This window comes from Mauremys mutica, chromosome 14 (assembly GCF_020497125.1).
Source record: "Mauremys mutica isolate MM-2020 ecotype Southern chromosome 14, ASM2049712v1, whole genome shotgun sequence".
Taxonomy (NCBI): Eukaryota; Metazoa; Chordata; order Testudines; family Geoemydidae; genus Mauremys; species Mauremys mutica.
Window position 1 is genome coordinate 40,033,957 of NC_059085.1, and position 13,777 is coordinate 40,047,733.

The window sequence follows — 13,777 nt, forward strand, 5'->3', positions numbered from 1 at the left end:
GTTTGCATAAAGGAAGGATTTTTTGAACTGCCACTCATGCAAATACAGCCTAGGATCTGAGAGACAAGCTGGGTTCTTTATTGCTTGTGCATCATCAACTAGGTGCTTAAAAACCATGGGAATGGAGAACAGGCTCTGCAGCTGGAACAAAGATTCCATTGATGGGTGAGCCAAAATATAACATCCAGCTTCCTCTCCCACAGCTCTGTTGCCTCTGCAAGGCTAACAAGAGTAAAAGCTTATTATAGCATCAGACAGGAGTCCAAATATATACAGGGAGCAGAGCTGTTGAGAGAAGTCCATTTTCCCCGTCATTTTTCTGACTCCACACTTTAAACAGAGACTCTGCTCTGTGTGGAGTTTAACCATCCAAAACCACTTTTCTTAAGGCAGGACTGTACTCCTGTCCAAAACTCCTCCTTCCATGCACAGCATGCTTTGAGCCAGATGACTACCACCGTCCATGGCAGAGGTAGCTCCATTATAGTGGTGCTGTTGGTGCAATACTTTGGGATCCTCCAATATGAAAGGCTCTCAGGAATGCAAACTAGTACCATCATTTTCTAAAGGAAAGAACTGATCTGCAGGACAGCCTGATGTCAAATAAAGGGTCCACAGCTTATGGAAAAAACACCGCGGAAGCTCCTTTGAGAAAGCTAACGGCACCTTTCAGTTTTCTAAAAGACAATTTCAACTGTATTCATAAGGATCTGAGTAAGTGAGATGTAATTAACTTCCAGGGTATCAGAAACATTATTGGGTCTTGCACACTAACAAAGGATTTATTGCCGTGATAAAATGAGAGGGGAAGCTAAAGCAGCCGATCCACTGGAGGCTGTTCAATATTTCTATCATCTTATCAAGAACACAAAGAATAATCAGAGCGCCGGAAAATAAAACAGCATGTAGCAAAATTTGTGCAGCACTGAATGTGTGGAGCATTCATAGGTGTTCATAGGTTAGCCAGCTGTATTGACGCTGAAAGGTTGCTGTGTATTTTTGATAACCATCTAATCACGGAGGACTAATTGCAGTGGCATGAACAAACACCTGAGTCTTAAGAGCTGGAGAATCAGGTGGATACCAAAGATGGGTGCTGTGGAAAACAGATTAAATTAGATTCACCAATAATGGTAAAAGATGCCTCAATCCTATTTCAGACTCTGAGCTGCAGCCTACACATGTATTTATAACTGCAATAAATTAGGGAAAGACTTGGTGATCAATTTGCATTTGTGTTTTCCTGAGACTTGGCTCCAGCTCGCCATTTGGTAATTAGCCGTGTTGTAATTCCTGAAGTGTCTCTCTCCACAGATGAGACTGACAGCCCTTAAGTGAAGTGTTGTTCAAAAGAAAATGACTCACAGCCCCTTGGGTGCAGTGCATGCCAGTGGTTGAGCTAGCTGATTGTTTTGGGGCACAGTGGAGGGTGCACCAGGTCACCGTTTGACACCTGTATGGCATCTCCATTGCCAGCTTGAGGCGGTGCATCGGTGGGGTTATTTTTAGACACATTTCAAGAATATAAAGCAGGAGACTAAGGAGAAAAACATCAAGGGGTTTTGCGCTCTTGAATCCAGACTCCATTTCCCTGTGCAGCCTTACAGACACTGCTCTAAGGTGCTGGGTCGTATTAATGAATTTTCATACACACCTGTCGCCTTTATGTCTATCCTCTGCTAATTAACAGCCTTATGCTTTTCCACAGCCCCTTCCGTCGGAGGATCTTAAAGTGCTCGACAGATGTGAATAAATTTGCCTCACCTGTGAGACTGATCTGTTTTTAATCCCCATGGTACGGATCAGGAAGCTAAAGCACAGAGTAACATGCCCAAGGTCCCAGTGGGTCGATGGCAGAGCCAAGGCTCGAACCCAGTGTGCTGAGAAACTACTAGGCACAGAGCAGTTCTTAGCATTAGTAGAAAGAGCACAGTCAAGCAAGCAACTGCAGCAACAGGGACAGCAGTAGCCCTGCTAGTCCTCCACTCCAGCTGAGGTTGAAGTTGGAAGTTTCACCAAAATGCCACCTTCTCCTCTTACACGACAGAAAATGCAGTGATGTGCGCACCCTCTGAGAGGGTAGCACAAATACCATACTGTCATTTATAGGTCTGAGACCTCCAGGTGACAGGAGGGCTTGAAATTGCCTTGATGTCCCATTTGTAATCTTTTCCCTTACCTTCTATATGTTCCTGATAAGCTTCGAAGATTGCCTCGATCCCCTGCCATTTAGGTCTAGGGTACTCCTCTTCCTCCTCTTCTTCCTCCTCCTCCTCCCCCTCTGAGTCAGAATCCTTGTCCTGTTCAGGTGGGATGAGCCCCTTTCGTGCCAGTGGGGTGTCTTGCTGCCCGTTCTGTTGAGGCAGCTGGACCCTGCTTGAGGTCTGAAGCTCAGGAATGTTGTAATGGATAGAGGTGTCAATTTTGTGGTTCTGTTCTGCAGTAAGTGCTGCTGCACTTCCTGGAAGCAAGACAGGAACAGAAAACAATCAGCCAGAACTAAAGAGAAAAGAAGACTTCTTATGTTCTCAGAAGCCATTTCAAACTAAACAGGGCACAGTACTGGAAAACATCTCAAGGCCCGGGCCAGCGCGGATAGTCAACATGAGCTAATTCCCCAGCTCCCACCTGCGATCAGCCTAATTTCTGGGTGTCAAAGCATGCCCTGCAATGAAGTATATTAGGACTGATTTTCCAACCCTGGCCTCCATCCGTGTGCATGCACCTGCTCTGCACTAACACCTATGCACACAGGTGGACATGCACAAGTGGGGACCAGGTGCTGAAGCTCCGCTGACAATCAGATTCGTAGCAGTGTCTAGTTACTGTACCAGGCGGCCACAAAGGCTAAAAAGCTTGACTCTTCATTTGCTGGAGACAAGAGGCATGTGGGAGCTGGGGTGTGGCTCACCTGGCCACCAGTGTCTGATCAGAATTCTCTGTCTCCCTGCTTGTGAGGAACAGTCTGACCCTGACTGTCCGGGCAACCCATGTGGAATCACGCTGGTTGATAAATCTAAGACGGATGAGTGAATCATAGAATCTCAGGGTTGGAAGGGACCTCAGGAGGTCATCTAGTCCAACCCCCTGCTCAAAGCAGGACCAAACCCAACTAAATCATCCCAGCCAGGGCTTTGTCAAGCCTGACCTTAAAAACCTCTAAGGAAGGAGATTCCACCACCTCCCTAGGTAACCCATTCCAGTGCTTCACCACCCTACTAGTGAAAAAGTTTTTCCTAATGTCCAACCTAAACCTCCCCCTCTGCAACTTGAGACCATTACTCCTTGTTCTGTCATCTTCTACCACTGAGAACAGTCTAGATCCATCCTCTTTGGAACCCCCTTTCAGGTAGTTGAAAGCAGCTATCAAATCCCCCCTCATTCTTCTCTTCTGCAGACTAAACAATCCCAGTTCCCTCAGCCTCTCCTCATAAGTCATGTGCTCCAGCCCCCTAATCATTTTTGTTGCCCTCCGCTGGACTCTCTCCAATTTATCCACATCCTTCTTGTAGTGTGGGGCCCAAAACTGGACACAGTACTCCAAATGAGGCCTCACCAGTGCTGAGTAGAGGGGAATGATCACATCCCTCGATCTGCTGGAAATGCCCCTACTTATACAACCCAAAATGCCATTAGCCTTCTTGGCAACAAGGGCACACTGTTGACTCATATTCAGCTTTTCGTCCACCGTAACCCCTAGGTCCTTTTCTGCAGAACTGCTGCCCAGCCATTCGGTCCCTAGTGAATGAACTCCATGCACTTGCATCAGTGTGAAGAGAATGCCAAATGCAAGGCTGCAAATTCCTTCACACCCTTCGTAACAGAAGGTGCAGTAAGTGCAAGAAAACTCTCTTCACAATCCTGTTCTAATCCTCACCCTCTCCTGATGGCACACCTGCCTGGAAATGTGTTACTGCTTTTCTACAATGCTACAACTATTTTGTGTATTACAGTAGCGCCTAGTGGCCCCTAAGCTCTTTAGGGTGAGATCGTAACTGGCCAGGTAAGAGACAGGGCAGGAGGAACAACAGAGGTGCAGAGAAATGATGTGACTTGCCGTAGGTCATACAGTAGGTCAGTGGCAGAGTTGGGACTAGAGTGCCAGTCTCTTGCCTGTCAGTCAAGTGACCTAATCACGGAATGTGTGCCCTTAACATAGGCTTCTTATTTAAAAACATTTTTGATCAGGTTGCATTAACAAATATGCAGCCCTTGGGTTATTAATTCATCTCTAAAATTAACTTCTCTTCCTCGGTGTTGGAGATGTCTTCAGTAGATTTTAATGCAGGGGTCAGCAACCTTTCAGAAGTGCTGTGCCGAGTCTTCATTCATTCACTCTAATTTAAGGTTTCGCGTGCCAGTCATGCATTTTAACATTCTTAGAAGGTCTCTTTCTATAAGTCTATAATATAGAACTAAACTATTGTTGTATGTAAAGTAAATAAGATTTTTAAAATGTTTAAGAAGTTTCATTTTAAATTAAATAAAATGCAGAACCCTCGACCAGTGGCCAGGACCCGGGCAGTGTGAGTGCCATTGAAAATCAGCTCGTGTGCCGCCTTCGGCACCCGTGCCATAGGTTGCCTACCCCTGTTTTAATGGCTCTCTGAGCCAGTCATTGCATACATTTATGGCCCCGTACTGTCTACATTATTTTTGAGGTGCTCCTCTCTGCTTTCTTAATACTTTTTTTTAATTTTCTGTTAACAGCTGCTCCCTACACACTGTAGTAACTTTACTTCTGCCCACTGAAATTAATGAGCTTTTCAGTAAGTGAGCCATATTTTCAGTGCCTCTCATGAAGTTCCCATATTTTTACCTCCTACTGTAATTGTTCAGGCTGTTTCAGTGATGGGAAAGCACAGATGTATTCATAATTTCCTGATACCTTCCAGAAACAGGTTGTGCTTCATGCTTACATTGAGTACCCACATGGCTGGCAGTCAGATGTGCTTTTCTCCCTTCCCATAATGGTCATTTCTAAAACTCTTTTTCTAGAACACGTGAGAGACAAAAGCATGGCTGGCTGGGGAATCATTGTCATTATATCTGTACCAATAGCCAGACTTTCTAAACTAACTCCCACATTTTTACATGCGCAAGTTTTGCACGCACTTTTATTTCAGGTCTAGGTTTTTGAGCACACCAACTCCCATGTATATGTGCAGATGTCCTTTGTGTACACAAACTGGAGGTTTTGATGTCCAAATACCTGACATTGTACAAGCAAATAAAATTTAGCCTCTATTCAGGTTCTGCACCTGTATAGGTGAGGAAAAAAGTGTGCGTGCAGAATCTTACACGTGCAAAAGTCCGGACACTTGTTTTAGAGCTTAGATGGAAGCCTCATTGAGACTTCTGTGCAGTGCTCTTATTTGTACACATATACCATTGCTGTCCCCCCGTCCATTTCCCCTCGGGGTCTATCCCATTACCTTTGTGCTTCTGCAATGCTTTCTGTGTGGACTGCAGCACAGACTCGTGAAACTGATGTGCAAATTCCTCAGCTATGAAGGGTTCCCATGGCTTATTCTTCCCATTCATGCTGTGAGAGAGTGGCACCGGGATATCCTTAGGCAAAGGGCCCCTGACATAATTGAATATGCTCAGGCTCTTCTTCCCGGTGTGCCCATCGTTCAGCCTGGGCTTCTCAGCAGAGACCGGAGCTGGTTCCTTGGCCCTCTGGAGCTCGTGCGGTCTCAGCTGTTCTAATCTGCTGGGCTCTGATGTCTTTTGAGTGTCTGGCAAGGAGGCGGTGATACCAACAGGTTTATCTGAATCCACAGGAAATTGCTGCACCTGGAGCTCTTTGGGAAATAAACCATAACAAAGTTACTAGTGGTTGCTTGGGACTGATTCGGAGGAGACGCTTGATTCGAATGTCCCTGCGTGCCCTGAGGCGTTACTGAATGGCCGGACACATCATGGCTCTGGGGAAGGCTCTCACGCTGCCCTTTGGTTGATTTGCTGTTTTCTAGAAGGTCCATTCACACAGCACGGGATAGATCTTCCTCCAGCTGGCTGGGCTGGAAGAGAAATCCTGTGCCAATAGTCAGGTGGGCCTGTAATGCTAAAGGACCTCTAAAAAACCCCAGCAGATGTTGCAGTTGCAGCACTGCACCTTGGACTGTCTGGCCCATGACTGTGCACAACTGCCCCGCAGGGCTCCCCAACTGGGCTCTGCACATGCTGTAGAGGCCCTTTGAAAATCTGACCCAGGAAGTGTTTCAACACCAAGCCTGCCAAAGGCCTGACCCTCCCCTCTCCATCACTTCAACAAACTCTGCATTAGCCAGTTACTGTGAAAGCCACCTGTCTGTCTTTGGAGGAGGGGGGAATGGGCAGAATGACAGGCGAACGTTGCCCATTAGATCCAGTTCAGTTATGAAGAGGTTATTGGTTGGACCCAGCTCTCCTCTCGCTCATGCTGGGGTAATTTCACTGACATCAAAGTAAAACCAGTCAAAGTACGAGGATTATCAGGGCCCCTAGGTGCGCACTCTTTAGTCCCTATGATCCAATTCTCAGGAGCACCATGGAGGTCTGTCCATCGGCTCCATCCCCCTTTTCTCCCCCCCCATCAGCTCCTCTGCCCTGCTGCTTACCAGCTGGGGTGAGACTGGGACTGTCCCGCGGGGAGCTTTTCACCACCACTGCTGCTGTCGCACTTTTCTGCTTCATGGCATGGAGCATTTCCACCAGTTTCTCTTTATCTGTGGGGTGGGAAGCGGAGATTTAGTGCAGCCATTGCCCATTGGAGCAGAGATAAGTAGGAAGATGCCGCAAGCAGACAGCACAAGGGCAACTTTTGGCTTTGCAAGTGCATACATGGGAAATTAGTCTCACCGGAGTTATAGCACACAGACATGAACATGGCACCTGGCCAGCACAGGAACATCAACTGATTTCTGCAGTTGCTACAAATCAGAGCCTGCAATGGGCATTTTGCTTAACTGGTAGGAAGTCACCGCTTGTGCCCACTCAGCAGCATACGGCACTATCCAGAATCCGGGTGGTGGTGGTGAGCATGGGGTTACGGATGCTTCCTGTATCAGCGTAGCTGATATCCAAACCTGTTGAACAACAGGACACGGAGGGCCCTGTGTGTTGGCTCCGGGTAGCGGGTGGCTGCCTGGCCAGTGGAGCCATGCTACTCTCTTGCAGCACTGGGCAGACCCCCCAGGCTGCTGATGGGTTGCACGGCAGGTCATGGGAGAGGTGAGGCTCATGACTGGACTGCAAATTAAACATTCCTTTGGATGCCCATTTTTATCACACTAGCTGGGGGACGCCCCAGCACCACAGGGTTTCATTCCTGGGCGGTGGGGAATGCCCTCATTTTGCTCACCACAACCAAAGCACAGACCAGGAACAGGGCGGGCTGGATCTACCGGAGGAGCAAAGCAGCTCCACCCAGCCTGCAGCAGAATGAAAACCTTCAAATCAAGACTTCAGTGGGCATCTTCAACTCAGACTAGTGACACTTGTCCCAGAAGTTCAGGACCTGCCTTGCAGAGGTGCTGAGAACCTGCAGCTCCCCCGACTAATGGGACTGGGGGTGGGGACCGGAGGTGGTACTTTGCTTGCTCATCTCTTAGGAGGGAAGTCACAGCACCATGAGGCAATGCATCATCACAGGGCAAAAGACCATCACCATGTTGTGTCACAGAAGTTCATGGAATGGAGACATTTCTCCTAGTGCTGCTCTAAAGCCCATGGCCACCAGCTCTGTGAGCTCCCCCTCCTTTCACTCATACCATAGTGATGGGGCTGCATATGTACCTAGAACCTCATCTGCAGAAGCCAACACACCACATCCCTCCCCACTGGCCTGCACGGATCAAGCCATACCTTTCCTTTTCTCTGCGCTGATGTGAGTCAGGTTGAAGATGGTCAGGAACCTCTTCTTCTCCTCGAAGTTGGGGCTGTTGTTCATTTCGTCGGGGCTGTAGCGTGTGGAGAGTGGGAGCCGCGGTGAGGGCGTCCGACGTTTGTTCTGGACCGTGGGAGGGGATGGACTCCTCTCCCTCAGCATCCTCCGCCTCTTCCTCCTCTTCTGAGTCAGCAGCTCCTCCTTCTGCTGCTGAGTGGTCAGGCCAAAAAGCTGCAGGAACTCCAATTTCTGGAGTTTGGCAATGGGAAGAGCCACATAAATGAGTAGTTTCAAAGCTCAATGGGACTTTTCATAGAATCATAGAATATCACGCTTGGAAGGGACCTCAGGAGATCATCTAGTCCAACCCCCTGCTCAAAGCAGGACTAATCCCCAGACAGATTTTTTGCCCCAGTTCCCTAAATGGCCCCCTCAAGGATTGAACTCGCAACCCTGGGTTTAGCAGGCCAATGCTCAAACCACTGAGCTATCCCTCCCCGCTGAATAGTGAAGAACCTGCTGCTGTCATGTTTCGCTGTCATATATTTCTCTATCTAGCTAGGTTCATGGGGGTATAATTCCATGTACACCACACTGCTTTCTGGGGACGCTTACGCAGTCTGGAAAGGAATCCATAATATTAAAATCAATGGCATGGGAAACCCAGCGTCTTTTAAACAGAGAATGAGCTGTTCAGTTCCTCCCAAACCACAGATGTATAAGCCATCCGGAAAGGGGACAGGATTGGTGGCCAACCTAAATGCTGAAGACAATTCCGCTTGAATCAGCCTGTCAGCAGGGAGCACGGAAAGTGCACCACTGTGCTTGTTCAGATCAGAGAGCTGCAGGCTAGTGGTCCAGACATGGGACTGGAAGGCAGACTTCCGAGCATGTCTCCTCCTGTTGTTGTTATTAAATATTTATAGTATGGGAGCACCCAAGGCCCCAGTCGGGACTGAGGCCCCATTGTGTTTGGTGCTGTACAGACACAGAAAAGAGACAACACCTGCCCCGAAGGACTTGCAATTTGAAGACACAAACAGACTAAGGGTAAGGGAAGGTTATGGCTCGGACACTGTCTCTCTCTATGGCCCCGAGCAAGTCACTTTACCTCCCTGCCCGATGGGGTAATAAATCCTCACTCCCCTGTCTCACACAGGTAGTCAGTGTTGGTGAAATGCTGTGAAGATGATTAGTGCAGAAGGCCTCTTCCAAAGGCTGGCAAGGGGCTAAGCAAGCCGGGGCTAAGTCTCGGGTACAGTGAGGCAGTGAGAGGACGATGATCCTACAGCCCCTTTTCCGAGCTGAGAAAAGCTCAGTCTCTCCTCTGCATCAACCCTCTGAAACCCCCTCACTGTATCTGTCCACCTCGCCCAGTCACTGTCCTTGTCTGAAAACGCCCCTTCCATCCTTTCACTGTGCCCCTTCGTTGCGGCTGGCCCCTGCTGCTGCTACTGACTTACCTCCGCAGTGGGAAAGGTTTGAGAATCTATACAGAGCAAAGCCGCAGTGTCCTCAGTGGTGCTCCTGGGCTAGAAACATACCATGGCTGCATCCTAGCCTGCTCTGCCCCATAGTGCCCAGTGACCATATAGAGTCTGAGCTGGCTCAGGGCACCTCACCCATAGGACTGGCCACAGAGGCTCAAGAGTAACCTCAGCAGGAGCAGCCAGCTGGCGTACCTCCGAGGAAGTATCCAGCTTCAGCGGGGGCTGCTCGGCAACGCACCGGAGATGGGCTCTCACTTCCTCCTCATCACTCTCATCGTAGGAGTCATCCAGGTCATAGTAGTAGCCTGTGCATGAGAGACGCAAAGTGGGACGGTGAGGCCAAGAGGCGGGACAGACAGCTCCCCCCTCCCACCAAGAGAACCCGCCAGAGCTCCATCAGCTCAGACTTGGGTGGCTTGCGATGAATCCCAGCCCACTGACACGCCAGGAGGGCTCAGCAAGCAGGCCTGGAAGAATTGCCCAGCTCTAAGGGCTTGTGACTGGACAAAGGGCTCCCTGCAGGAACCGTTTTCAGCCAGCTGTGTAATTCACGGAAGCGGCTGGCTGTACCCTCAGGGGGCTGAAGGCCATGCCATGCAATAGGCCTACAAGTGCATTTCAGTCCGTCTCCCTGGGCCCATTACACGGGGAAAGGAACAGTCCAGGGTATGTGTGCATGTACCTACGTCACTACCTGAACCACACAGGGTGCCGGGGTGACTGGCAGCAGTTTGGGTTGCATCTGTGATGCGTGGGGAATATATTCTCTACGTGCCAAAGTCTCATAGAAAGCCTGCTTTTGAAATGTTTGAAAGAGGCTTTAAGCTATCACTGGTCCTTTATTCATAAGCCTCCACCTGGGAAGCGCAGCTGCTTTGAGTACCAGGAAGGCACGTGGCCAGGATTTGGAGGCAAAAGTGGGGAATTATCACTAATAAATCTCTACAAGTTCACCACAAAATGGCTTTTCTCTCCGGAATAATAGCACATAAATGGCTGAAATCTTGGGACTTGTCACAGGCTAGCAGAATGTGCTGTGGGTCCCAATGGAAAGCTGGGAAGTCCCCTTCCCAATGAGATAAAGCTCCTATTTCTAGTCTTGATGAGTGGAGAATCGGTGAGTTCTCAGACCGCTGCTGGCTCAGGGCTTGTCGATCCTGGGGCTTGGTCCTTTTGGTTTTGGAGTGGGAGGAGATGAAGAATAATTTCCCTGACAGGCTGTTGATGGGTTTGTTTTTCATATAAATGCAGCTGTCTGAGGCTGCTCAGTAGTTGGACATGTTACAAAGAATCCCATGGGAGGGAGATTCATGATTAGAGAGACAATTTATTGCAGCATGTGCAACTACGATGATTGTGCACTGGTCATTTGGATGTACAGTCATGGTAATTGAATATGCAGAATAGGCATGTGTGTCTGTGTGCTTAGACAGGCTTGTGTGTGTGATCAGATTAGCTGATCTTTCAAGATTATTTCCTGCCGACAGAGGAACTCAAACTAAACTGACACCCCACACTTGAGCAATACACTGGGAGCTGATTTTGATCTGCAGATGAGATCAGAATCCCTGCATACGAGGAGGAGCTCCCCGAAGCCAATGGCCTTCCCCAGTGTGAGATGAGACTCAAAGCTCTGCAGCTGCCAGCTCCCCACTAGTGTGGTTGATAGCCCATGCCCCTCCCTCAAGCATTCGGAGTCACATGTAGAATTTGCAACACATTGGGTCTGCAGCATCAACAGTTGTTCAGGTTAAACATCTGCAACCTTGCAAATCGGTAACTGCTCCCTGCCTGTCACAAGAAAGCAGCTTCTCGGATATGCCCAGCCAGGTCAGTGAGGAGTTCAGGCCCTGTTGAATAGCCTCAGATAAGGATGTCCTCCTGGGTACATGGAAGCCATGAACTACAAGGCAGCCTTCTTCAGGGAGGGGGTGGAGTGGTGTGTCTCATTTTTATGGCAGAAGCATCTGTGCACTGCAGGAGTGACCAGCGTGCCGCCCTGGCACAGTACCCAACGTCGCAGGAGACAAGGCTCACATGCACGGCAGCGTAGCAGCCTATTGTGCCGTCAGCTGCTTCCACTAGCTCCAAAGAGTTAATAGGCAGAGGCAGGAGGTGGACCAAGTGCAGAGCAGAAATAACCAAAAGGGAATAGAAGAGAACTGCAGCATGCCGGAGCCAAGAGCCAGCCATCTGAGACACTGCATGTGTCAGCAGCAGAGACAGCAGCAGCCTGGAAACAGTTGCAGCCCCGAGCCTCGAGCCTCGGTTGAGAATGACTGTGTAGCTCCCATGCCCCAAATCCCCCTCTCCCCACCGCAGAGCCGTCTCCTCCCTCTGTTGTTCCTATCCCTGCTTGTACAGTCCTATTAATATTTAAAGCCATCTTATTAGCCTCAGTTCATCATTTATTAATTGGGCATGTCTGCAGCGGAGGATTTACAGAGCTGCTCTGATTTGGCTTTCAGCGTGATTTGCATAGGCAGTGGGAACAGCAGTGTGGTCTGTCTGCTGGCAGAGGTGTCAATTAGCTCCCTGGGAGACACACGACCCCACTACCAGGGCTTGTTCAGAATCAAAAGGTGTTAATGTCTTTATTTAATTGTCTTGGACAATACACACACGCACACACTCCCCCCGCACGGAAGTGAAAATGCTGCTGCTGCTTTACTGTGTTTGGAGCAGGATTCACAGCCCTGAAAACTCCAGTCCTCTCTTCATCTCCAGAGCAGGGCCAATGGCAGTGCTGCCTGGCCAATGCATTTGGCCCCCGTCTCAGAGGAACCCCCTCTAATGAACACGGCCCATTCAATCTTTGTCTTTCACATGGACACAGAGAGGGGTGCCAGTGAGAGCCAGCCATGGTAGTGGGTGAGTGAGAGACAGAGACTTGTTCAGCAGGAATTGGACTAAGATATCCCCATCCCGAATAATTTCACGCAGGTCACTGATCAGCCATCAGATGGTCACAACTTTCATCCCCTGCTGACCCCAGCTGGGTTTGAGCCTTTGCTCTAGAGGTTAAGGGCTCTGCAGCTCATTTCCAATTCCCTGATCCATCCAGTTCCCCCTGCTCAAAGCTACAGCCCTTTAGCACTGCTTCCGTTTGTTTCTGTTCTCCGAGCTTGTCTACGTGGACGTTACTGCGCGACAAGCCGGGGTTTTAATCTACCGGCCAGGAGTGGGCTTTGGCTACTACTGTTTGTAAAGTGTAGCAAGTCAAAGCACCCTCCTGGCCTGTTTGTGCACTGCCGCACAGGGTGCTGTGGCACAGCAAACTAGCGGGCAGTAGATTCACACCCTGGCTCGCAGCACAGCAGCATCCTGTGTAGATAAGCCCTCAGTGAGATGTCATCTTCAGCGTTACTGCGGCACTGAGCCTGGGAGGGACTCCTCAGTGCAGGCACTCACCTTTCTCCCTGGCTTCTCTCCGCCTCCGCTCCTCCAGGTCCAGTTTGCTGACTAGTTTACGGTGTTGCTGCAGGAACTCGTCATAAACGTACATGGGGTCGTGGGCCCTGGGCAGCGGGTGCCAGTACGGTGAGCTAGGCTTGGCCTCAGCAAACTGCCCCGTCTGGGAGAGCGATGCCCTCTGTTGGTTAAGGATGGTCTGTGTGGACTTTTCCAGTTCTGCCAGGAAGGGCCCATGGGAGAACCCACCATGTTCCGACGCCCCAGGCTCCCTGGCAGGCTGGTATTTGTCCAGTGTCTCTCTCTTCCTGGCCCCTTCATCCAGCTTCTCGGGGCAATATACTCGTTCCACCTTCACCAAGGGGATGGCTTGTCGGCTGGACTCATATTGGGCAGGGTGGGCTGCATGGAGAGAGTGATTCTCCTGGATCCTGCGCGGTTCTATGTTGTTCTCCAGCAAGGACACTGGGTTCCAGAGCGAGGTGGGCACTGGATGATGCTGAGGTTTGGGAGAGATGAGCGGAGGGGGCCCTCCAAAGTGCTGTGGTTGGTCTCGGCCACTTGGCTCATGGCGGTTTGGTCCTGATCTGCAGAAACAAGAGACCCACAATAAGTTAGAGAGGTGTCAGCAGGATCATAGAAGCAACAATTTTGGTGCCACTGGGGGACACTTGAATAGATGTCTGCTAAGAGGAGAGCATAGCAGTCCTGCCCTGCCACTGTCACCCAAAGCAGACCTCGCAGAAGGAAGCTGCTCTCATGCTTCTCATCTGCGTCCTTTCACATTGCTCCTGGGGGGAGAGAGGCTCACATTCAGTAACGGGTCTGTGTGAGCAAGTGCATTTCAGGGCCCCCTGACACCAGCATTGGGAGCCCCTACACAACACCAGCAACAGGAGAGCTTCACGCTCATTTCCTTCTTAACTTTACCAGAAACATTCAGCTTTCATTTTGGTTTTAAGGGCCAGATCATCAAAAAAGATAGGTGCAAAAATGCATGTGC

At 49.7% G+C, this 13,777-nt stretch overlaps 1 protein-coding gene across 10 annotated transcripts in view; it reads right to left on the minus strand.

Annotated features, from left to right (window-relative positions):
• Nucleotides 1-13,777, minus strand: part of GSE1 (Gse1 coiled-coil protein) — a 354,820-nt gene that overhangs the window by 6,541 nt on the left and 334,502 nt on the right. For all 10 annotated transcript variants that reach the window (XM_044987176.1, XM_044987177.1, XM_044987181.1 and 7 more), the window contains 6 exons: nucleotides 12,775-13,361; nucleotides 9,556-9,668; nucleotides 7,852-8,122; nucleotides 6,606-6,713; nucleotides 5,436-5,807; nucleotides 2,180-2,461 (listed from right to left, as the gene is read on the minus strand). In XM_044987176.1, coding sequence (XP_044843111.1) covers nucleotides 2,180-2,461; nucleotides 5,436-5,807; nucleotides 6,606-6,713; nucleotides 7,852-8,122; nucleotides 9,556-9,668; nucleotides 12,775-13,361 — 1,733 coding nt within the window. The remainder of the gene's footprint in view (nucleotides 1-2,179; nucleotides 2,462-5,435; nucleotides 5,808-6,605; nucleotides 6,714-7,851; nucleotides 8,123-9,555; nucleotides 9,669-12,774; nucleotides 13,362-13,777) is intronic.